Below are 24,984 nucleotides of genomic sequence, written 5' to 3' on the forward strand. Positions count from 1 at the left end.
CACAGCAGGTGAAGAGGGGAGGGAAGAGCAATCCAAGCAGCCGGAACAGCACTGGTGAAGGCCTCTGCTGGGAGGACAGGGCCAGGAAGTGCCATTCAACCTCACGAAGTGTGGTGTGGGTGAGGCTGGGGGCGCCTGAGGATCCGGCCAGAACGAAGGGCTGCCTCCCCCTGCCTGCCTGGACCATGTCTTAGCTTAAATTGTTTTCATCTTAATGGAGAAGTTTTGACTCTAGAAAGCCGGGCAGACTGGGTTCTTATTGTCCCTTTGCTCCCCCATCCCTTTCGGTTCTGGGCAACATTCCGCTGTTAGCATGCTGCTTCCGCCCTCTCCAAGGGCCGAGTCTCTGAGCAACCAGACCTCCAGGCTGAAGCAGATTTTACAGTCACAGAAACTCCACGGGCCTGGCCCGGGGACCATTTCACAGCGAGCAGCTGTACCCCCTTTTCTTGCTGCCTCTTAAGCAGGCATGACTCTCACCCGATTTTAGGCAGGTTTAGAGGTGGCATCTAGTCACAACAGACTGACTTTCTCTTCTTGAGGTCCACAAGGCAAGTAGCTTGATTTCCTCATGAAAACATAGAAGGCAGACCAGCATAACCTGGAAATCACAACCTGGGAAGGTAACGGAAAGCCTTTCTACAAGAGTGGAGTTGTGACAACGCCTTAGTCAGCCAGCCCAGAGCGAAGAAGCAGTTGCTGCTTCCAGAATATCCTGCCCTGCAGGCTGCTCAAGCCAGGCATCCAGAACCCCCACGCACATGTGGGCTTCAGTGCTGTGTGACGACCACTTAGTCCCCCGCTGCACGGTTGGTGGGTGACAGCTGCTCCTCTGGGGCTCTTACAGGTCGTCCTGCTCAGTTCCCGGCAGCTCTGCTCTGTCTGGTGCACGGTTTACACACCCTCTGTGTACGTTAGCGCAGCGCGCCTTTGGGTTTCTGTTCCTGTTTCTTACAGCCAAAGCCCCAACCCAGTCAAGGCTACCCTTTGCTCTGCCCACCTCCCTCTGACACAAGAAGGCCTCCTGGGAGACAAGACGGAGTTTGCAGCACTTTTAATGCACAAAGCAACAGGTAAGAGGCTGGCCGGGTGACCAGCCTTCATTCCACAAAAAGCTCAAGTGCAGATACAGCCCAGTTGGGAAGTTACGGTTCACAGGGCTTTAGAGCCAAGAGCAGGAAACGCTGTTCTCTTGTCAGCCAAGGGAGTAAGGAGTCCATTTTCTGGGGATGAAAAAATAAATGTTTCTAAAGCATGGCAGACACCCAGTCTTCAAGCAAGGACACAGACGAGCCCAAGCCAGGCGTTCCGGCAGGTCGCGTGGGGCCAGGCGGTGCCCGGGGGAAGGCCAGCCTATTCTGAGCGAGGCCGCCGGGGCGGGCAGCCGGCCCACTCGGCACCGGAGTCTACGCCAATTCCCATCACACAGTCTGTCCTCCTTGCCTTTGATCTTCACAGCTTCCCCTGAACGCCTCCTTGGTGCCTCCGAGATAAGCCAGTGACACCACAGCGTTCTCTGGGAGTCTGTGAATGTCCCTTCCCTGTTCCGTACAGCTTCTGGGCTCGGCTGCTCTGTCACCCTTCCCCTGACCACCACCCACCTGGTCCCGGCGCACGTGCACTCAAGTCTGCTCCGTGGCCTGGTGGTCCTGCAACACCGCCAGAGCCTCTTCGACCTGTGGGACACACGGGGGAGGGGATGGTGCAGCTGCCCAGCAGGGTCCTGGGAGAGCCCTGCCTCCCCGCCTCGGCCCGCCGGATGCGAGAAGGCCTGCGCCCAGCCCCGCCGCCCCCTCTGACTGTGCTCACCGGCTCCCATGGCAGAAACCCACGGCCACCTTCTACACTGCCAGACGGCTGGGGGAACCCTAACCCTTGGGCTGGGTCAGAACACAGCGCCCTGTCGCACAGTCTTGCCTGCGGAGCTGCAGGGAGGCCGCAGGGGCTGAAGTAGCCGGCCCTTCACTAAGGCCCTCTGCCACCTCCACATTCTGCAGGTATTAGCCGATTTCAGCAAGAAGATACACTTCACCTGTCTAAGCAGCAGCCTACCGGCTCGCCTAGGAGAGGCCTTGATCGGTAACCCTCCTCTGCCCCCAGGCCTCCCCGCTCCTCGCAGGCTCCAGCCCACCTTGGCGTTGAGGGACTCTGGGGACTCCAGCAGGAGCAGCAGCTCCGAGTTGTCGATCTCCAGCAGCATGCCCGTGATCTTGCCAGCCAGCTGGGTGTGGACATTGTAGATAAGGGGGTAGAGACGCTCACCTGTACAGAAGAGCCTCTGAGGCTTATGCACACAGCTGGCGGACAGCCCGGGCGTCCCAGGGCGGGGGTGGTATTGTGGAACGCAGCAGAGGGGGCATCTGGGTTTCTGTCCCAGAACTGCTCCCTCCAGGTGTGTCCCTGAACACTCTCGGGGGCCTCTTCCCCAAGTGAGCATAGCCAACCCCGCCTTGGAGGCTAGTGTGAAGAATCAAATTTGATATTACATGTAAAGTACACTGCATAGGCTCTGACACAAGGTTGGTTGCTGTTTTAAAGACTACTCTTAGGGCTCCCCTGGTGGCGCAGTGGTTAGGAATCCACCTGCCAATGCAGGGGACACGGGTTCGAGCCCTGGTCCGGGAAGATCCCACATGCCGCGGAGCAACTAAGTCCGTGCACCACAACTACTGAGCCTGCGCTCTAGAGCCCGCGAGCCACAACTACTGAGCCTGTGTGCCACAACTACTGAAGCCCGCCTGCCTAGAGCCCATGCTTCGTAACAAGTGAAGCCACCGCAATGAGAAGCCTGCACACCGCAACGAAGAGTAGCCCCCGCTCGCCGCAGCTAGAGAAAGCCCGCGCACAGCAACAAAGACCCAACGCAGCCAAAAATAAATAAATTTTTTAAAATTAAAAAAAAAAAAAAAAGACTACTCTGTTCATTTGGCAAGAAATCACTTGAAGGATCACACTGAAATTCTGGACGGGATACGATAATGCTGAACTTGACTTCTTGGAGGGACAGGGGAGCCAAGCACACAAGATAAACTTACCTTCCACCACTGGGCACTTCAAGTGACGGGGCCTAGTGTTGGTGGTCAGCCCATCTGGGCAACGTGTGGAGGGTGCAGCCAGGGGTGGAGGTGCTGGGTGCCTTCAGTGGTGGGGGAGGGCTTCTCCCACAAGGGGAGTGAAGATGTTTCCAGGGCACTGCTTACAGAGCCTTCTACCGCCACTAAGCCCATTTAGAATTTTTCTTTGAGGGGTGGGTAGTAAAGTGGCAAAACCCCAAGTGAGCCGAGCAAACAGTGGCGTGGTGGCAATGGGGGCCTTCAGAGAAGGGTCTGGAGATCTAGGTGAAGGAAAGAGCCTGGGAACCACAGCAAGCTCGTTCATTCATTCAGCAGGTAGGGGCCTCCTTAAGCAGGGCCTGCCACAGAGGCCGGGATGGAGATGGACTGCACGGGAGATCAGGGGCCAGGGGGAACAATGTCTGTTTCCCCGGGGCACGTTTATGTTCTTCCGAAGACCGAAGAAACACGGTGACAGCCTCTCCCCATCACGAGAGGTGTGAGGAGCCACGGCACCCACCTTAGGGGCCATTTCCTGGCAGAAACCCAAGACCCTACCCTTCTGCTCCGCCTCCTGGCCCCTCGTCTCCCCACATCTGGGGTCTCTCCCAGCCTGAGTCAAAGTCACAGAACAGCAGAGCTGGAAGAGATCTCGGGACCATCTGGTCTGACCAGGGTTTTAAGACAAGATGAACAGGGTCCTAGGAAGTAAAGGCCCTTTGGGCAAGTTCACCCGGCAGGTGGGTCAGCACGAGGCTGGGGACCTCGTTCCCACGTCTGACCTCCACTCAAGGCACTTCCCACCAGGTAAGCCGGCTGGTGGCGCCCCCTTCCTGCTCCAGGGTCGAGGAACCAGCCACTCACCGATCATCTGCTTCTGCTCGTGCAGCGGCGCTGCGGCCAGCATGGACGCAGTCAGGGGCTCCTGTCCGGGGACGCGCACAGCAGGCTCCTGGACCTGCACATGGTGCCGGGGACACATCCCTTAACCACACGGATGGGCAAGGCCTCAAAACACTTACCCCTCGTCGGGTGAGCACAGGCCTCCAGGAAGGCTCTGGAAGAGGGGGAGCAGGGGGCAAGGCATGGACAATCGGGCGGGACAGAATCCCTAACAAGGGCACGGTGAACTAGACGACAAAGTGACGTCCTAGTGCAGACGTGTTCCGTGGTGCTGGGAACCCTATGCGTGTTGTCAAGTGAAAGCCACACGTCACTGACCACCTGGTGCTAAAGAAAGCACTTTTTAATCAGGTAGCTTTATGGCCGCATCCCCAGCATGATTTCTGACCCTTTCGCATCTTGGTAACTTTAAAACCATTTTGCTCTCTAAAGCCTACTCTTGTTCATTTTGCAAGAAATAGTTTGAAGTATACACACAGAAATTCTAGACAGGATCTGAAAATGCTGAGTTGGAGAGTTTTTTCAGGGGGCAGGGAGATAAATACACAGCCTTTTAATTACATAAGATATTTTCAGTTCTATTCTGCCGATTGATCACATCCTCGCTGCTTACTACGTAAATACTAAGGAAACCCAAGTGAATTTTGGTAATAACCCAGGCAAAGCAAATTGTGATGAACGAACAAACAAAAGAGATATCCCCACCACCCACCCTCTGTTAGTGGGTGGTGGGTGGGGATATCTCTTCTGATGGTACATGTTAATAAAGGAAACTTTACAAGCCAAGAAAAGAAAGAAAACCAAGGCCCAGACAGGGCCAGCACCTTAGACAAGGTTCTGAGCCAAGCAGCCCCGGAGCCCAAACTCAGTGGGCAGCTGGGCCAGCCTTACCCGGTGGGTGTTGTGTGTTGCCAAGGAACATCTGTGTGTCAGGAGAGGCCCCCTTGGTGAAGAGCATCCTGCCACACCGGGTCCTGTGGTCTGGGTACCGATGTTGGCTGTAAGAGATAAGCAGGGATGGTAAGGCCCGACAGCAACCCAAAGGCATAACACCTCAAAACCAGCATTCACGTAGAATCCCCAGCGCCGAGTAAAGGGTCAGCAGACAGGCGTGCAAACATCTGCCAAATGAAGGAACAGATGCTTGCCTTATAGCCAAAACCTGCTCCCCTGTTCACAGCTGCCGCAGTACTTAGGTTCAGATCCGGTGCTGCGCCCCTGCACGTATGATCACTTTCACCCGCATAACACGACGGGAATACTGCTTTCACCTGGATTTTTTTTTTTTGGCCGTGCTGCGCGGCATGTGAGATCTTAGTTCCTCGACCAGGGATCGAACCCACGCCCCCTGCAGTGGAAGCTCAGAGTCTTAACCACTGGACCGCCAGGGAAGTCCCTCACCCAGATTTTAGACAAGAGGATACCAGGTACAGTAGGTAGCACGACCACAGAGTGAGTGAGCCCTGGAACTGGGTCGGTAGGACCCCGGAGCCCACGCCGACTACTACACTGCACGGCCTCAGATGCCGGCACTGCCCTCCAAGGGGGCCAGCGGCAGGGTCACCACGGAAGCCGGTTCTGACTCCCTACCAGCAGCAAGCCCCTACCCACCACCGCACCCACCCTCCGTTCCATTCCTCCCGGCCCTGCCCACACTCACCCACTCCCTGGGCGTGGGGCACCTGGCGCGGCACGTGGTTGGAGATCTGCCTGGCACTGCCGATGGAGACCGAGGGGCGCCGAGACACGGCTGCTGGCTGGACAACCGAGGCCGCAGGCGGGTAGGCGGCTTGCAGCATAGAGAACATGGAGAAAGTTTGGGTGGAGGGGGACAATCAGGCAGGCACACTGCACCCTGAAGTTCTGGGGTGAGGAAGGGGATGGGAAGGGGAACCAGAACGTTCTGCAGCAGAAAGAAGAGTGAATTCACTGGCAGACCCAGAACTCCAGGGGAGGGCGTTGGAAATCTGCAATTACAAAGCCAACTTCTGTCTACCCAGGACCCCAAGAGGCATAGGTACCAGGACCACACAGCCTGGTCCCCCAGGGCAGCTTCAGGTCAGGGTGAACGTCACTCTTAGAGAAGGACCATTCATCAACAGTAGTGCCAAAGGCGTATTATTTTCTCAGCTTTGCAGGAATTTTCACCGTCACCAGTCAGGAGAGCCTTTGGAGCTCACTGAAGATAACAGCTGCGTGTGTGTGTTTTATGGGCTCGGCCCTGTCCTTGGTGATTTACATACATCTCACTCAGGCCCACGTTCACAAAAGGAAACCGAGGCTCAGAGAGGTGACGTGACCCACCCAAATTAACACCCTGGGAAGCGGCAGAGCCAGGCTTGACCCCCAAGCTCGTGTCCTTAACCCACTGTGTTACACGCTGCCCCGCGGGACCCACGTGGAGGGCAGGGGCTGGGTCACTCACACGAGGGTCTGGGTAGCTGGGCCGTCCACCTGGGGGCAGGCTGGACACGTGGGCCAGAGCCATAGTATTGGGCCTGGGCTGGAGGCTGTGTGGGACAGAAAGACCTAGAGTGAGGGGGGTTGGCAGCAGGGGAGGTGAGAAACTGCATCCCCTCAGGGACACCACTATGGGAATTCCACTGTCCCCTACAGGGGACTGGTCATTATAGACCCACAAAGCTGGGGTGAAGGCTCCTGCTTCCCACATCAGGAGGTCCATTAGCCCTGAACTCTTCAGGGCAAGATCTCAGGCTCAATCCTTGCCCCTGATGATCAGTACTACTAGCCCAGTGACCTGGATAAAAGGGCGACAATCCCACCGTTACTTGGGCCAGCTTAAGTAACTGCTAAGGGGGAGGAATGTTCCCATCCTCGGAGCCGTTCGTCTTTCTACAGACATCTTTCTACTCCCTCCAGGTCACACAGGCTCCTTCCCCAAACCAGGCCCCTTAGAACATTAGCATCCAGGAGAGATGTTAGCAGGCATCCCACAAAAATGGTCATCTAAGTTGGGGGAATGCTACACACTCTGCCAGTTTGGGAAAGTCATGGTGCCTACTGGCACATCAGGATAGAAGAAGGTACATAGTAAAGAAATCCAGGCTTCTTTGGCTTAATGCAATATTTCCCCAACGTATTTGACCGCAGAGAATCTTTCAGCATAACATTCACGAATCTCTCCCAGATCAGGAAGCACTGCTTGCCAGGGACAAAATTACCCCTGTTAGAGACGGGGTGACAACGGCCGCCTGCCGAGTGCGTTTCCAGCAGAAGCATGTTGGGAATCTCTGTCTGCCTGTGAAGCTCTGATCTTCCTGCCCCACCTGGCTGTCAGGGAAGGGATGCGGACAGGAGGTCACCTGGGGCGCAGCGGGCAGGAAGTAGCTGGCAGGCTGCTGGAAGGAGCCCAGAAGGGGGCTGCCCAGGGCCCGCATGGTGGAGAGGCGCTGCATGTACTGGTTGGTCAGGATGGCCCTCCGCTCCTCCTTGCGCTGGGCCAGTGCCACGTACAGTGGCTTGGTCCCCACGATGCGCCCGTTCATCTCTGTCACGGCCTTCGTCGCCTCTTCTGGAGAGGAAAAACACACAAAGCCAAACCCTTTGCTGTGGCCACCCTCTGTCATCACCTAAAAGCAAGACAAGACAAGGGCTGCTGGGGGTGGAGAAGGAATACTCCGGGGGCCATGCTCCCCACCCCCCGGGGGGCCCAGCCCAGTACTGAGGGTACCCAGGAGAAACTGCGATCGAGGGGGGTCCTCTCTCACCCACACATTTACTGAGGCCCACCGTATGCCAGATGCTTGACACGCCTTCTTACTCGACAGGTGCAGCCACCTGAGCGGGGAGGCACGGCCACTCCCACTTTACAGGTGATGGAAGTGAGGCTCAGAGTGACTTGTCCAAGACCGGTCCACTTGCTAATGAGGGCTGCTCATCGTTTACTAGACCATTCCCCAGAATTAGTGAGAACAGCTGCATTTCAGAGTTAATTTTGATCTCTAAATTTTCCTTCTGAAAAGATTTTCCTAAGCGGTGATGGAAAGCCGGCTTAAATTGTTACCGTATCTGCCTTCGTCCGTTTGGCTAAAATGAAGTGGGATGGTAGTTTGGGACAGGTTAAAATCTAGGGGCAGGGTTCTTCGGCCAGGCTACAATCTTAAACCTTTCTGTAGGGGTCACTATAATGAAAAATCTGCATTTCAGCTACTCCTCGGGTTTTATTAAACTACCCATACAGTTCTTTAGTTCATTTGTGAATTATGGACGAAGTAAGATGCTCTTAAGAGTTATATTTCCTAGAGACTCCATGAAAGAGATTTGTATGGAATAGGAAAATAATTTGAATTTGTATTTTTGGTGCTTTATTGTGTTAATTTTCTTTGCGATAGAAACAAAATTCCTTACTATTATGGAAAAAAAAAAAAAGAATGACTCACCCAGCCAGTGGGTCATACATTAGCCACAACTCAAACCTAATGCACAGTGCTGGTAAACCTCCATTGCCTCGGCAAGGCACGGAGCCAAGTTCTTTAGGAATCTGGGGAAGAGGTTCTTAGCCTTTTTTTTTTTTAACTTTTTTATTAAAATAACCTTTCTATTGTGGAATGACTTTAGATTTATAGAAAAGTTGCAAAAATAGTACAGAGTTGCTGTATATCTTTCACCTAGCTTGACAAATGTACCATGTTAACAGTGGGACAAAACTACAATATTGACTGATTGGTACAATACTATTATTATCTACAATGCTATTAACTGAACTGCAGATTTCATCTGGATTTCACTGGACTTTCTAACATTTTTCTCTTCAAGGATCCCAACCATATTGCATATACGATTCTTGATCTTTTTTTAGGGTTGAGACACTGGCCTGACTCCATGAGGACTTGAGCTGAGAACATTTTAAATCTGCTCTATCAGAGCCCATGCTCTAACATCAATGATTTTCAACTGCGCTTTGCTACTCATACAGGGGCCTCGACCTGAGCGTTCACAGATTCCCTCAGGGAGGTCAATGGATAGAATTCTGGGGGTCTGTGAACTCAGATGGGGGGAAAATGGCATCTTTATTTTTACATTAGCATTTCCTTCTATTTTGAATATAGGCAAAGAAAAAATATAGTAGCATTAGCTGTGCTTGTGACTTTGTCAAGAAGAATATTTTCATATCACATTAATTATTGCTGATCTCAAAATCTTTTAGGCTCCTTGCTACTTCACTAGATCTTATAGTTTGTTTTTTTTACCTTTTTCAGCCATACCACGTGGCTTGTGAGATCCTAGTTCCCCGACCAGTGATTGAACCCAGGCCCTCGGCAGTGAGAGCACGGAGTCCTAACCACTGGACTGCCAGGGAATTCCCCTAGATCTTATAGTTTGATGCCTTAATAAAGCAGAACATACTGCTGTCACCTTAGTATTTTAACAAATATATTTCAATCCAATCGTTTTTTGTAATCTTATGAGTTTTCTTCTATGCATTTAAAAATATCCTCAGAAGGGGTCCATAGGCTTTATGAGACAGCCAAATTTTCTTGGCACAAAAATATCGTCTTAACAAATTAATAAGAACTTCTGTTAGGTAGTTTTCAAAAAGATAAAATTAGTACAACTAATACTTATGCAGGGACTTCCCTGGTGGTCCAGTGGTAAAGAATCCGCCTTACAATGCAGGGGACACAGGTTCGAGCCCTATCAGGGAACTAAGATGCCACATGCCTCGGAGCAACTAAGCCCACGTGCCACAACTACTGAGCCCACGCGCCTCAACTACTGAGCCCACGCGCCTCAACTAGAGAGCCCGCGCCTCAACGAGAGAGCCCGCGTGCCACAAACTACAGAGTCCACGCACCCTGGAGCCCACGTGCCACAACTAGAGAGAGAAAAAGCCGCACACCGCAACTAGAAAGAAGCCTGCATGCCTCAGTGAAGATCTCGCGTGCCGCAACTAAGACCCAACGCAGCCTAAATAAATCAATAGAAAATAAAAAATAAATAAAATAAATAATAAAAAATACTCATGCAGAGCTTACTAGGATCTTAATCTCTACGAAGTACTTATAACACTATCATCTCATTTTCAATCACTATTTTATAAAATAGAAAATACATTAAATTATATAAATATATATAAACTTATGTAAAATTCCCATTTTATAACAAGATGGTCCACCCCACTGTGCGTCAACTCTAAGCAATCCAGATTTTGTACAATTTCGCTTCATTCAAGGGGTCCTCAAGGAGGTCAGTGACTCTTCTGAAATTATATGCAAGGTATGTGAACAATTATATCATTATTTCACTACTTATCGTGGGCAGGTGCTCCACTTGCAGGCCTTTTAGTTCTCAGGACACCTCTAGAAGTAGGTCATGTTGCTCCCATTTTACAGATGGGTAAACAGGGTCCAAATGGCAATGTCACTTCCTTCAGGCTCTACAGGTAGTTAATGGTAGGACTGGGATTTAGACCTACTTCTGATTAACTTTAAAATCCCAGCTTCCAACCACAATACTACACCAAGTATGCATTTGCCAGGAAAGAGGGCCCAGAGCTTTTTATAAATCAGATTTATCAATTTACTGATTGATAAATTTAATCAGATTTCCTGATGCTTAATTCACAGGTCCCACAGCTTTTTGTCATTTTTTGGGGAAAAGGTCCTTAACTCAAAAATTATTAGAACCTCTTCCCCAAATACCAGGCTCCCTGAAGGACATTTTAAATTGGATTCAACAGGCAAAAGAACTTCTAGACCACGTCCTAAGAACCCAACCATCACACCACACGTGCAGGTCCTCAGCCCCGTCACCCACACTGACCTCTTTGGAAAGTCCTTCATTCCCACCTGCAGCTCCCTACCTCCTCACAGTCAAGTCAAACGCTGCTGCCACTGCCACTTCTTACAGGAAGCCCTCCTTCCTGTTCTGCTGAGTTCCCGCAGCTCTGCCTCCTCCACTTACCCCAACCCCACCCCACCCTACAGTAGATTTGAGTTAGTGATGCATCTGACTTCCCTGCTAGACTATAAGTTACTCAAGGGAAAGGACTATGTCTGACTTATTCCTGTGTGCTTCCCACAGGGCCTGGCAAAACAGCAGGTGCTCAAGTATGGAATGAACGAACACTAGGTCTTCTTAAAATAACGTGGGGAGCTTTTAAAATTAAGATGCCCAGAGCTCTACATTCAGTTTGTCTGACTCGGGTGTCTATTTAAGAGCTCTCCAGGGTATTTTAATGAGAAGCCAGGGTTCAGAACCATCCAGGGAGCCCACCACCCACCCGCATCTTATAGATGAGGCTCGGAAGACATCTGCTCAAGGTCACAGAGCCAACATCACATCTCTGGTGCTAGGAGGGCACACGGTAGCTGCTCAGTACGTGGGGAAGAATGAGTGAAGAATGATGCAGCCCAAGCCTCTCATCTTCCAAATGGGGAAACTGAGGCCCGGAAAGGGGTTATGTCACCAGCCAAGGCCAGACAACAAAAGTCAATGGAAATTCTGAGACACAAATTTCTGGAATCTGGCATACAGTAGGCACTCAATAAATGCTTGTTGAATGAACCTCGGTTACAGTGAGCCCCAGCAAGTCCAGCTGTGTGACTGGGACTGTATTTCTACCCTCTTCCCCTCCAGCCCAGACAAGGCTGCAGATGGACGACAAGCTCCAATGGGGTCAGACCCAGCTCCCAAACTCCAGAAGGAGCAGCGCAGCACCAAATCCCTGGAGGCCCCGGGGCAGGGATGGGGGTGTGCGTGGGCAGTGAGGATGGGTGGGGAAGGCTACCGATCCCCTGTGGGTGCCCCCGGCCCTCACCTTGGCACTGGTGATCACTCCATAGGGAGAGAACTCTTTCCTCAGTTTCTCATCATCGATGGAGTCATCCAGGTTCTTCACATACAGGTTCACGCCCTAGAAGGAAAGGATACCTGCTAGATGTGCCCCTTCCCCTCCAAGCCCCAGAATGACTTGGGGTGGGGGGAGGGGCTTACATGGGCCAAGGGGGCACTGGAAGCCCCGCCCACCAAGCCTCCAGTTCTCAGTCTCATGCAGCACCCCTGCACCTCACCCATCACTCAGCGAGCCCACCACCTGGAAGCTGCAGCCCCTCCCCACTCCCCGCATCTCTAAAGCCAAGTTCCCGGAAGCAAGCGGGATTGCTGGAGGAGGGAGTCGCATTCAGGGCTGCCCACACACAGACACTTTCACATCGAAGCAGCTGCCCCACAGGAAGCCTGTCCCTCACCCTCCCTCACCTGGTAACGGGTCAGCCGGTCCTGCTTCATCTGCTCGAACCTGCGCTTCAGCTCATTCTGCCGCTCCACCCGCTTCTGGGCCCGGCCGACGTAGAGCAGCCGTCCACGCACCTCCCTCCCGTTCATGTCCATCACAGCCTGTGCAGAGAAGAGGCAGCCAGAGGGCTTGGTAACCACCCCCACGAGGCCTTGGCCTTAGCCCTGACCTCCAGTCCCATCTTCCGGGCCCAGACGGGGCCACCTGCAAGCCAGGCTGGCCTTGTTAGCTGAGAATAATTAGTACCAGGATCCAGGCCATTTAAAGTGAATCCATTTTTTAAAAACATGGGACAGAATTTCAGAGTAGACTGTAGATTTTTTAAAAATTGATTTGGGCTCTACTTGAAAAAGTGAAATTGAAATATGCAAAGTTTCCCATGATGTAACATTTAGGTTCTAACTGTAACTACACACTGATGATTAGAACAAAGCAACAAGCATAATTCTTTCAAAAGGGCGTGATGGCGTAATCAACATCCTTCATGTTGGGTTTCACAGCACAGAGAACCGTTTTTGCTATGAGGACTTTAGAAACATTTGCTTCTTAACCCTTGATTTTTCTTTTCTTCAGTTAACTGGCCTAAACCTGCCATGATCCCAAACTGTCAGTGGCTTTGATTGCATGAATTCCTACATCTTCCGCAAGACGTGCAATGTCTTAATCCATGAGGACCTACTGTATAGCACATAGAACTTGACTCAACACACTGTAATCACCGAAAAAGAATGTATAAGACTGGTAAGAATCTGAAAAAGAATATATAGATGTCTCTGTGTAAGTGAATCAAGTTGCTATACACCAGAAAGAAACATAACATTGTAAATCAGCTATACTCCACTATAAAAATAAAGATAAATTATAAAAAAAAAAAAGAGAGGGAGAGAGAAATTATTACTAAATTCGTTCAGGGGCGGTGACCCAACCTGGTGTCACATAAAAAAAAAAAAAAAAAAAAGATGTGCAATGTCTCTCTGCAATCCACTAATAACAAGCTGAATCGGCATTGACTTATCTGCAAAAATCAGACCCATGTGAGTACTGACTCAAAGGTTCGGATTAGACATTGGTGTTAGGGAGGAGAAATATTTGAAAGGGAACTGACTTTTTAAGTGGTCAGTTCATTAGTAAATATTTTCACATAATGACTTGCTTCCCTACCTAGACATGCAAATATATGTAAATGTATGTAAAAACACTCTGGGGCCCCAAGAACTGCCTGATCTATAGCAGTCTTAAAGGTCATTACCAGGGAACTTCCCTGGTCGTCCAGTGGTAAAGAATCCCCCTTACAATGCAGGGAACGTGGGCTAGATCCCTGGTCAAGGAATTAAGACACCACATGCCGAGGGGCAACTAAGCCCGTGCGCCGCAACTACTGAGCCTGCACACCTCAACTAGAGCCCGCTTGCCACAAACTACAGAGCCCACACACTCTAGACCCCGTGCGCCACAACAAAGAGTCTACGTGCCGCAACGAAAGATCCCGCATGCCTCAACGAAGATCCTGTGTGCCACAACTAAGACCCGACACAGCATAAAATAAATAAATAAATAATAAATAAATCTTTTAAAAAACCCAAAAAAACAGGTCATTACCAAAGTCTCCAAGACCTTGGAGTCTATGGTTTCCCCTGCCAACTTCACTGCTCTACTCCAACGTGTCATTTTATAGTTGGGGCAACCAAAATCTACAGAGAGGGTGGGACTTGTCCAAGGAGACACGAGAAGTTACCTTTCAAAGGAGCCCTTTACTTAAGGACAAAACTTCAGGGTCAGAAAGAGTTGGCTCTAATCCCAGTGCTCTCTCCTCCTAGCTACAACCTGGTGGAACCTGATAACCACAGTAGAGCCCACACTGGTGGGAGGAGACAGGACAGTGTATGCAAAATCAGGTAGCACCTTGCCCGTGGTAAGTGCTCAGTGAGAAGTGGCTGCTATCAAGATGGCCCCAGGATCCAGGTCTCCAGCCAGAATCCACCATGAGCTGAGCTCTCCCATGACCAGTGATCTTAATGGGGCAGCAGCTACGGAAAGAGCTTCATGGTGGGAGGCAAAATCGGACATTATCCCTGGTTTGTTACTCATGCTGTGACCTTGTACCATTCCCTTGCTCAGTAGATATGTATCTGGTACCTACCAGCAGTAAAATACTAGAGATTTAATGGTGACATGAGACCCAGCCCCTGCCCTCAGTTCCATCCATGGAGATCTGAGCTAATGATGGAGACAGACAGGAGGGGCACCTTGTCAGAAGCACTGAGGACAGGAAGAGGTGGCTTCCTGAAGGAGGGAAAAGTATAAGCTGAGACCCATCAATAATCTACAGCTACGCTGTCCAACATGGCAATCACTTGTTGCATGCAGCTACTGAATACTTGAAAAATGGCTAGTCTGAACTGACATGGGCTAGAGGTACCAGATTTCAAAGACGTAGTACAAAAAAGGGACTGTAAAATCTCAATTTTTATCAATGTAAATATTACATCACAATCAATTATATCAATATTATATCACATTGAAGTGATAATTTGAATAAGTTAAATAAGATATATTATTAAAGTTGCAGTGGTTTTTTTTTTTAACCCTTTTTAATGTGGCTACTGGACAATTTTGAACTGCACATGTGGCTCATGTTATATTTCTATTGGACAGCATTGGTCTAAAGAGTAGGGGAGGGGACGTGTTTTGAGAAAACAATATTTTCAAAGTCTTGGAAGCAAGAAATAACATGGTACTTCCCCTCCCTGGCCTCAATCCCACGATCTATTCAAGAGGGTAATGGCTGTCTCAAAGGCCCCTAGTAGCTCCCATGCTGCAAGATTCTATGAAAAGCCAACCAGCCTCAGGGTATGGAAGCAACAGGAGGAGGCTGAAGGCATCTGCCTTCACCCCAGGCAGGAAGGGCCCTGGCTTGTGTGGACCCATGCTGGGGAGGGACTATTTCCTCCACAGGCAGCTGGAGCCCTCCGCTCCTGATCTCCCTTCTTCCTAGTCCTGGCTCCGCACCTCCTCCACGAAACAGGGCCATGAGGAGGTTCCTACCTTCTGGGCTTCCTCATGCGTCTCAAAGTTGACAAAGCCAAAGCCGCGGGAGTGGCCGCTGTCATCCCTCATCACCTTGACACTCAGTATCTTCCCTGGGAAGGGCAACCCGTCTCAAAGGGGAGTCGGGCAAGCCCTGAGATGTCCCCTCCCTTCTCCCAAGTCTTCAGGAAGCCCCAGGGGGCACCCCCGTCCCAGTCCAAGCTGGGAGTAGAAGAGAAGTGATCCCCAGCTCCCTTGGGGAACACGCCCACCAAACTGGGAGAAGAGGTCCTGCAGGCACTGCTCATTCACGTCCACGTGGAGGTTCTTCACGTAGATATTGGTGAACTCCATGGCCCGAGCTCCCAGCTCTGCATCCCGCTCCCGTCGGGGCTTGAAGTGGCCAACGAAGCTGTGGACACACCAACAGGGTAGGCAGCTGCCTATGGCTGCCATCGGCCACCCCCATCCCTGCCCCGGCCCACCCAGCAAGCCTGGGTCACTTGAGTCAATTGCCGCCAGCCTCCACGATCTCTGTACCCCTCATCAAGGGACTGGGCAGGGCAATGCTCCTTAGATGGCATACATCCAAGGACTGACCACTTCCAACAGCCAAGCTTCTATGTTCCAGCGTAAGGTTAAGATGACTTCATTCTTGGGGCAAATGCACAGGATCTCCTACTGCACATGAGGCAGCTGAGTGCTCAGGAGATAAGAGCACAAATTTGGGAGTCACACAGACAAGGGCTTGAGTCCTCGCTCTGCAGTTACCAAGCTGTGTGACCCTGGGCAAGTTACTTAACCTCTCTGAGCCTCAGTGTTCATTCCTGTAAAACTGGGGATCCAACTCACATCACAGGGATTTGCTTATTCATTTAGCACGTACTGGGTGCACTGGGGAAGTGGCTGTGAGAGAACCAGATGTGGTTTATGCCAGTACTGCTGGGGTGGGGGAGGGGGCACTGAAATCATTTAAATACATTATGAATTTTAAAAATTGTAATTTCCAAGTCCACATAAACACATCTAGGAAAGTATCCTAGATTAAGAAAAACAAAGCAAGCATAAGAAAATTTGATGGTACCTATAAGACAGCGGTCCCCAACCTTTTTGGCACCAGGGACCGGTTTCGTGGAAGACAATTTTTCCACGGATGGGGGTGGGGATGATTTGGGCGGTAATGCGAGCAATGGGGGGATGGTTCAGGTGATAATGCTATCGATGGGGAGCGGCAGATGAAGCTTCCCTCACTCGCCCACCACTCACCTCCTGCTGTGCAGCCCAGTTCCTAACAGGCTGCAGACCGCTACCGGTCCGCGGCCCGGGGGTTGGGGACCCCTGATATAAGACATTTAGCACAAACGAGTGATAGCTGACACCAAAAATTGAAGGAAACTGAGTGACAAAGGAAAACAGGCAAACTAAAAGCTGACAAAGATAGAAACACACTTCTGGAGAACTGGGAAAAGCCCGCCAAAGTTCTGGTTCACTGACAGGAGGCTACCCTGAGAAACTCTGGACAAAATGACTCTGGGTGCATCTCCCACCCCAAAGCCTCCTCCACTGCTCAGTCTCGGGCATGGGGCTGGGCCATCTGATGGGCAGAACCAGAACTGGGGGAGGGAACTGCCAGAGCAGATTCTCTCCAGCATCTGCACCTCAACTTTCCCATCTGTGAAGTGGGGATGATGCCAAACTTAAAGGCATGAAAATGGCAGGCTAAGCATATGCCAACCTTCCTTCCTGTCCCCAGATCTCAGGAAACAAAAGGTTTAATAAAATTCACAGCCATGCTGAGAAGGCTGGAAAACAGACAAAAATCACTCTGTCCATTGATGATTTGGCCATTAGCTGTTCCTGCTAGAATTTCTAAAGCATCGCCCCATTTGCTACTCAGAACCCCTCTAATGCATAGCAGCAGCCCCATGTTTTACTTGAGGAAAGGGAGTCCCTGGGAGATTGAGCAACACGTCCGAGGTCATACTGCCAGGAAGAATACCAGCAGCTGCTCAGTGCCAGGCGCCCATTAGACGGTGGCAGTACTATGGGTCCTAAGTTGGTGGTACCATGATTCTGCTCCTTTAGCCCTGGCGCCATCCACATCCCAGCACTCACACTTTGCGGTCATTCAGCAGCATCCCGTTCATGGTGCTGATGGCGTTCTGTGCAGCCTCATGGGTCTCAAAATGCACAAAGCCAAAGCCTCGGGAGCCATGATCATCACACACCACCTGGGCCACAGGGAAACAGGACATGAAAAGCATCCAACAGAGAAAAAGAATGGCAACGGCAATAATGACTAATATCTGAGTGCTTGCTCTGTGCCTGTGAAGACAATCCTATGTCGCACAACAGCCCTATTTTAGAGATGGGGAACGAAAGCTCAAAGAGGTCAATCTACTTGCTTAAGATCACACAGTAAGAAGGGATAGAGTCCTCAAACTGAACGCAGATCTCATCTATACCACAGACCAGCTTTTAATGATCTTCCTAAAGCGATGGATAAAAGGATTAGATCCAAGCCACCTTCCCCCCTTTCTGCATCTTTGTTTCTAACAGCAAGTTAGAAACAACCCGAGATCCATCAAGAGGAGACTGGTTAAGTAAATTACAGTATATTCACCTTAGTCTGCTGTATGTGCATAGTTGAAGAGAATGTGGTAGATTTCACGGCTGGCAGGGTTACGTATGAGGTATACTGTTAAGTGGGGGGAAAAAATCAAGCCCATTTGGGTTAAAGTGGGCATCTATACTTTTGAGAAACCTTTTGGCATTTTTTGGTAACATTCAATTATGTTTTCGCTAACACAAGAAATACATATTTAGGGGAAACTTTTGGAAAGTGAGAGCGAGAGAGACAAAGAAATAGAGAAAGATTGAGAAAGTGAGGAAGAGAGGGGAAAGAAAGAGGGAAGGAAGGAAAGCAGGAAGAGAGAAAGTGTGGGATGGTTATTTTTTTTTTAAATTTATATACCATTTTTAAAAGGTTACTTTCCATTTACAGTGATTACAAAATATTGGCTCGATTCCCTGTGTTGTACAATACATCCTGGAGCCTATCTTAAACCTAATAGTTTGTACCTCCCACTCCCCGTCCCCTATATTGCCCCTCCTCCCCCTCCCCACTGGTAACCACTAGTTTGTTCTCTGTATCTGTCCTCTGTATACGTGAGTCTGCTTCTTTTTTTATTATATTCACTCGTCTGCTGTAATTTTTAGATTCCACATATAAGTGATATCATATAGTGTTTGTCTTTCTCTGTCTGACTTATTTCACTTAGCATAATGCCCTCCAAGTCCATCCACATTGCTGCAAATGGCAAAATTTCATTCTTTTTTATGGCTGAGTAGTATTCCATTGTATATATATAAACCACATCGTCTTCATCCATCCATCTGTTGATGGACACTTAGGTTGCTTCCATAACTTGGCAGGGAAATTTTTAAAACAGACACACACAAAACTGTTAATAATTATTTCTGGGAACTAGTGTTGAAAGCGGCGAAAGCTTTTTTACTTTATTCCTTTCCAGGTTGTTTAAACTTTACCAATTAATCTATTATTTCAACAGCAAACTTGTTTCAAATTTTGAAAAGACCCACAAACATACTACCGCCATTCTGTAGGGCTCCCGACTCAAGTTAGGACAGACCTCGCGAATGGGAAAGACCTTCAGTTCACCGAGTTCCTGTCCCTTTGGCTGAACTTGCACTAAGACCCCTAATGACCATCTCACGGGGTCCACGGCTCCACTCATCCCTGCAGCCACCGCCCCGGCTCAACTAAGTGACATTTTCTGCCTCGACCACCACCCCAGCCTCCCAACGTGGCTTCTGGGCTGACCACTGGAACGCTTTTTCTAAAATGTAACTGTGACCATGTCCCTCTGGGAAATAATCTCCAGTAGCTCCTACAATCCACAGAACTATACCAACTTGGCATTTGAGGCTCTCCAATTGGCCCTTCACAAGTCCTGCTTCCAAGTCCACACCCAACACTCACCCCTCCAGCCCCAAGCAGGGTCCCTCTGCTTTCAACTCAAGCCCAGGCCTGTCATTCAGATTTAATCACATTGACTGGGTTCCACACTGAGCCAAGCACCTGCTAAGGGCATCACATACTGATATATTTGTCATCAGAACCCTTCCAGGCAATTCTTAACCTCTGAGCCCCAGCTGCCCGATTGGGGAAAATGGGCATAAATGACTTGTCCGAGGTCGGCCAGCCAGCAGAAGTAACTATCTGATTCCTGTAGATGCTTAATGAGATGCTCGCTACTCTTTCAAGGGCTATCTATACTGTGAAGATTATGTGAGGTAATATACATTCACAACCACCCTAAGAGGTAGGTTCTACCACTGCCCCCTTTTATAGAGGAAACTGAGGTATGGAGAGGTTAAACAACCAGCCCAAGGCCACACTGCCAGGAAGTGGAAGAGGCAGGATTTGAACCCAGGACACTTGGCCCCAAAGTCCAAGGTCTGGCTGACTATGTCAGGCTGAATCTCTGCTCGGTAGGCTGGGCTGACCTTTGCACTTGAGTGGCATGACCCCAAGCCTAGTGGAGTTCCACAGTGCCTCAGAAACCTTTCCTCAGCCCTAGGGCACTCTCCTTTCTGGGCCTTTGACTCCCCGGATCCCCATGCATTCCCCTCAGAGCCCAATTTCCAGCTGTTCCTAAAAGTCTCACCATCTCCAACCAGCCTGAGAGCACTTGGTAGCACACAAGGAATAGTTCTAACACAGAGGGTGCCATCACTCCCAACCTCTCCCCCTACCCCCGCCATCTCCCCAGAAGGGTGGACACGCCAGAGGCTATAGGGTAACTGACCAGCCATCCTCATAAAACCTAAAAGCAAACACCAGGGGAACGGACCACACTGAATGCCTTGTATCTAACCAGGCCCATAACAAGGCTTCATTAGGCCTGCAAAGACTTGCCCGAGTCTCACAGAACTTTCTGTCCAATCCTCAGTGGCCCAGAGGAAGCCTCAAGGCCTGGATAACAGGGACAGACATACTCTTCCCTGTTAAGTTAGCTTCAGCTAAGCCAGCAAACCCATTGGTTCAGATCCTGCATTGGCCACTGACCTCCCACCCCCATAACATATAACTGTGAACAAGTAACCCCAACTCTGAGCCTCTCTGCCCTCCAGGGTAACTCCGGGATCCTCCTATCTGCATCTTAAGAGGCCATTTTGGGAAATTCAGTGAGGACGTGTATGCAGAAAATCTAGCACATAGAAAGTTCTGGATAAATCTGCTGTTACCACTGTAAGAACCTAGCACACAGTTAAGACTCTCTCTCTCTTCCATTGATCCTCAAAGACAGGAAACAGCCCTTTCTGTCTATCATGGCATGCCCTTAGCAGCTACTGCACCTCCTCCAGTCTGTCTGCCCCTCTGAGTCACAGGGGTATCCCTTCGCTCACAGGGAGGTGGTGAGGCCTCGCTTGAGAACTGCAGGACTGTGCCTGGCACACAGTAGGAGTCAAGGAAGAGTTCTAACACAGAGGGTGCCAGCACTCCCCATCCCCCGCTGCTGCCTCCCCAGAAGGCTGGACATGCCAAAGGCTGCAGGATAACTGACCAGCCACCCTTATAAAATCTAGAGGGCAAAACACTCAGGGTTAAGCCCTGTCAGGACAGACTGACCTGCTGCATGGCCCCTGACCCTCAACTACAAAGTCAGAGAAGTGAACACAGCCCTTCCCAAATGATAATACAGCCATTAGCTCAACAAATATTTATTGAGCACCTACTATGTTTTCACATCTCAGGTACTGCGATACAGTGGTGAATAAGAACAAGATCCCTACTCCTAGGAAACTTGCATTCTATTATAAGAGAAATGTTACAAACAAGGTCTGGTCCATTGCCATCATGGCCTTCCTGTATCTACTTGCTTTGTCCTATAATTTCTACTGCCCTCTCATTCTGAATTTGGGCTGTTCTCATGACTTACTTTGGCCAGTAGAACGCAACCAAATGACTGTGCTAGTTCTGAACCTAGGTCTCAAAAGGCCAGGCGAGCTTCCACTCTCTGTCTCCTGGGACCCTGCTATTGCCATGAGAATAGCCTGAGCTAGCCTGCTGGAGGATGAAAGCCCACAGGGAGGAAAGCCGAGATGGTCCAGCTGACAACCACCCTCTCCCTAGAAGCAGAGCCATCCAGCTCTCAGTGGGCATACAAAGGAACCCAGCCGAGAGCAGAACTGCTCAGCTGAACTCAGCCCCAACCGCCAACGGCTGAATTACGAGCGGAATAAATCACTGTTGTTGACAGCCACGAAGTTAGGAGGTGGTTACACAGCAAGAGCCAGTTGATACGTAGGTGACCACTAAAACTGAGAACAACTACCATTCAGGTGCTTGCTGAACCTGGATCTTTACTGATGAGGTGCTGCTTGGTATCCCTCTACCACCACACAGGCGTCTAACACAGAACCCCCCCGCCAAGAGGCACACCCACCTTGCAAGAGAGGATGTTCCCAAAGGTGGAGAAGGTGTCATACAAGGCCTTGTTGTCAATGGAGTCTTCCAGGTTCTTGATGAAGATGTTGCCGACACCCGACTTGCGAAGTCCTGGGTCTCGTTGGGACCACATGATGCGGATGGGCTGGCCTTTGATCACCTCAAAGTTCATTGTGTCCAGTGCCCGCTCCGCTGGACAAGAGGAGAGAAAGGAGCTAGTGAAGGGGATTTTCTTTCCCTGAGCCCCAAAGAGCGTAATTGGGAGCTGAGCCAAAAACAAAAAAGAAAGAAAGAAAGAAAAGAGCCACTGTCTGGGTCTCACTTGAGATAAGAGCTTGAAGGCTCAGGAGGGATAAACAGAAAGAATTCATGTGTGTGGCGCTCCTCCCACCTTCCAGGTAGGATCTCCTTCAACTCTTCACCATAATGACGTGAGCAGGAATTCCTATCCCCATTTTACAGAAGGGCAAACTGAGGCTCAGAAAGGGGAAAGATCAGGAGGGTCCCTATGACAAGGGTGGCAGCAGTTTGAGGAAACTGAAGCTCAGAGGTGCTGAGCAGCAGAGTTGAGATTTGATCCCAAGGAAGTATGGCTCTCGGGAAAGTGAACATCACCTCTCTGAGCCCACTTCTACACCTGTAAAGAGGGGATGATAATAATATTACCCACCTTTCTACATCTAACAAGGGGAGAGAATACCACCTGCCTCCAGGTTGTCAGACAGACTGAAAATTAAATAAGGTGTGCAAGGCGCCTTGTACTTTATGCCTGGCACAAAATAGGTGTCTGGTAAACAATAGTATGTCTAAAAGCAACAGCCTATGCCCATCCTTCTGCCAGGTGGTATGCTGTCCCCTGCTTCAGGGACACCTCTGGTTTCAGAGGGTTTGGAGGGGAACTGTGGAATACTCAGTGGGCAAGTTTCGAGAAGTCTGGGTTTTCCATCTAGTCCTGCCATAAACACCCAGGAGTAAAATCCTTCCCCTGTCTGGAGCTCAGTTTCCCCATCTATGAAGTCTGGCAGAAAGGTCAGGTTGTACAGGGCTTGGAGGAAGATGGCAAGAGGCAGTGGGTGGGTAGAGCAGAGCAGAGGGGAAGACTCCCGGGAATCCAGCTCTGCCACCTGCTGGGAAACCGGCAGAACCACCACAGCAAACTCCCAGATCAGGGAACCTCCCCATCCTCCCAGGAGACTCAGAGTAAAGCCACCCCCTTTTGGACTTGGCTGGGGCAGGTTTTTCTTGGTTATGTTTCTGGAGTCTTACACCTGAACGCTATAGTTACTATGATTTTTCTTAGGTTAGCACTTACCGGGGGCTTACAATGTACCACGTGATACTGGAGCTACTTCATAGACAAAGCCCTCCATTCCTTCCATGCTACTGGATAATAAGACTTAGCCCCACTTTACAAACGAAGAGATGCCAAGCGTGAAATCTTGCTCAAGCTCGCACCCTAGTGGCAGAGCTCCAACAAAACCCTGCGCTCTAATCTCCTCTCCACTCAACACCTAGCTGACAAGCTCTGATCCATCCTATCAGCTCTGAGAAACGGGTCGTGGAGCCTGGAGCGCAGGCAGCTTTTCTCGGTTCCCGAAGGTGGAGGCGCCTGGTGCAGACCTCGGGTCCGGCTGCCGGGAACGGCCACAGCCCGAGGCCGAGCTCTCCCGGCTGCCCCGCTCATCACCCGTGTCTTCTCGGGCATCTTCCTCACCGGGTGCTTTGAATTGCTCATCCTCCCAATCACTCTATAAAGCAGGCACCACCCCCATTTTGCAGACAGGCAACTGAAGCTGAGAATGATTCATTTGCTCAAAGCCGCACAGCTGCCGGCTTTCTAATCCCAGGTCTGGCTGACCCCAAAGCCCTTGGCTGTCTTCACTGTCTTAACAGCTCTTCCGGAAAACGGAGCACCAGTAAAACACAGTAGGAGCACACTAACTGCTAGTTCCTGTCTCCGGGGCCTTTCGGAGCCCCTTCCAAGGCCTTGTATCTCTGGCCCTCAGTTTCCCTGGCTGCAAAATGGAAGATTTTGCAGGAGTAGCCAGAGATGAGAACGCGCGCGGGTGGCTGGGATGCTGTCTGCCCGTCTGTCGGTCGGCCGGTGGGTCGGTCCGCCCCCCTCCCCCGGGGGCTCACCGTCGGCCGGCTGCTGGAAGTTGATGTAGGCGTAGCCTAGCGAGCGGCGGGTGGCCACGTCGCGGCACACGCGGATGGACAGGATGGGGCCGGCGGGCGAGAACTTCTCGTAGAGCATGGCCTCAGTCACGTCAGGGTGCAGGTCGCCCGCGTAGAGCGAGGCGAGCGGGTAACCCGGGCCGCTGGAGTTCATGGTGGGCGCGCGGCCCCGCGCTCGGCGCCCACGTGCGCTCACCCCGGCAGCGGGGGCGCGCGGGGCGGCCGGGTTCTTCCCACCCCCGTCCGCCCCCGGCCTTTACCTCCCCCGCCGCCCCGCGCGCCAATCGCGGGCGCGCTCGGACCCCGCCCCGCACCTGGGACCCCTCAGCCTTCTAGAAGCCCCAGGTGGGGGGCATCTCTGCCCCCGCGACGGGAGGCGGGGAGAGCTCTCACCTGGCCCCGGGTAGGGCTGCGGGGACGTGGGGGGAGCTCCGAGCCGGCGCCAGCGGCGCAGAGAGGGCGGGGATACCACGGTAGGAGACCTGGGTTCTAATCCCCATTAGTCATTGTTCTCCTGCGCCCGTTTCCCTTCTCTGTGAAGTTGGGAGGATTCCCTTTACACAAGGATTAAAGGCGAGCGTGTGCTCTCTGCACGTTTCACACACAAACGGGAGAATTGCGAGCAGGATGCCCTGTTTCAAAGCTTGCGTACCTACCCTCCTGAAAGGAGGCTCTCTCTCATCAAGACAGTCCGGATCTAGTCCCAGCCTTCTCGAACCGGCTTGGTGGTTTGGGGCCGAAGGCTCCGTGTGAGAATTGTAGACCACGAAGGCCTTCCTTGACCCTGGTTCTACTGCCAAGACCTTTTCATGGGACGTATCCTGAGCACCTTTCTCAACCGAACCCACTCCACCTGCGCTCCACCACGGAGGCTCACCAAGTTCTTTGGGACCCAGCCTCTATGGAAACAGTAGGGGCCTAACAGAACAAGGTCACAGCAGTGGCCCCAAACTAAGCACCAAGACCCCTCCGTCAATCTTAGTTTGCAGCCCCAATCTGTGGTGTAGGGTCATTTTTGAAAAAAATTGGTCCAGTCCACTGTGGACGGATACTTCACTGGGCCTCTCCTAGTTTCCCGCTTCAATAAAACA

General features: G+C 51.0%; 1 protein-coding gene across 2 annotated transcripts; it reads right to left on the minus strand.

Annotated features, from left to right (window-relative positions):
• Nucleotides 1–1,885: 1,885 nt before the first annotated feature.
• PABPC1L (poly(A) binding protein cytoplasmic 1 like) lies at nucleotides 1,886–24,047 on the minus strand. Of its 2 annotated transcripts, XM_061208171.1 has the most exons (13): nucleotides 23,855–24,047; nucleotides 21,714–21,907; nucleotides 17,356–17,471; nucleotides 15,513–15,652; nucleotides 15,259–15,353; nucleotides 12,177–12,314; nucleotides 11,737–11,832; nucleotides 7,280–7,546; nucleotides 6,382–6,466; nucleotides 5,617–5,745; nucleotides 4,848–4,954; nucleotides 3,918–4,011; nucleotides 1,886–2,262 (listed from the first exon to the last, which is right to left on the minus strand). In XM_061208171.1, exons 1-13 carry the CDS (start codon nucleotides 24,045–24,047, stop codon nucleotides 1,886–1,888), a joined length of 2,031 nt encoding a protein of 676 aa, XP_061064154.1. The 2 variants fall into 2 exon arrangements, with proteins under 2 accessions (XP_061064154.1, XP_061064155.1); XM_061208172.1 differs by lacking the exons at nucleotides 1,886–2,262; nucleotides 3,918–4,011; nucleotides 4,848–4,954; nucleotides 5,617–5,745; nucleotides 6,382–6,466 and having other exon boundaries at nucleotides 7,468–7,488.
• Nucleotides 24,048–24,984: the final 937 nt, after the last annotated feature.

This window comes from Eubalaena glacialis, chromosome 13 (assembly GCF_028564815.1).
Source record: "Eubalaena glacialis isolate mEubGla1 chromosome 13, mEubGla1.1.hap2.+ XY, whole genome shotgun sequence".
NCBI classification, from domain to species: Eukaryota; Metazoa; Chordata; class Mammalia; order Artiodactyla; family Balaenidae; genus Eubalaena; species Eubalaena glacialis.

Coding starts and splice junctions, on each gene's coding strand:
- PABPC1L (XM_061208171.1), bottom strand. CDS start 24,047: ATGAACTCCAGCGGCCCGGGTTACCCGCTCGCCTCGCTCTACGCGGGC. Junction 7,547..11,736: donor GAGTGATCACCAGTGCCAAG/GTGAGGGCCGGG, acceptor TCTTGCTTTTAG/GTGATGACAGAGGGTGGCCA. Junction 4,955..5,616: donor GCCCCACGCCCAGGGAGTGG/GTGAGTGTGGGC, acceptor TATCTCTTACAG/CCAACATCGGTACCCAGACC.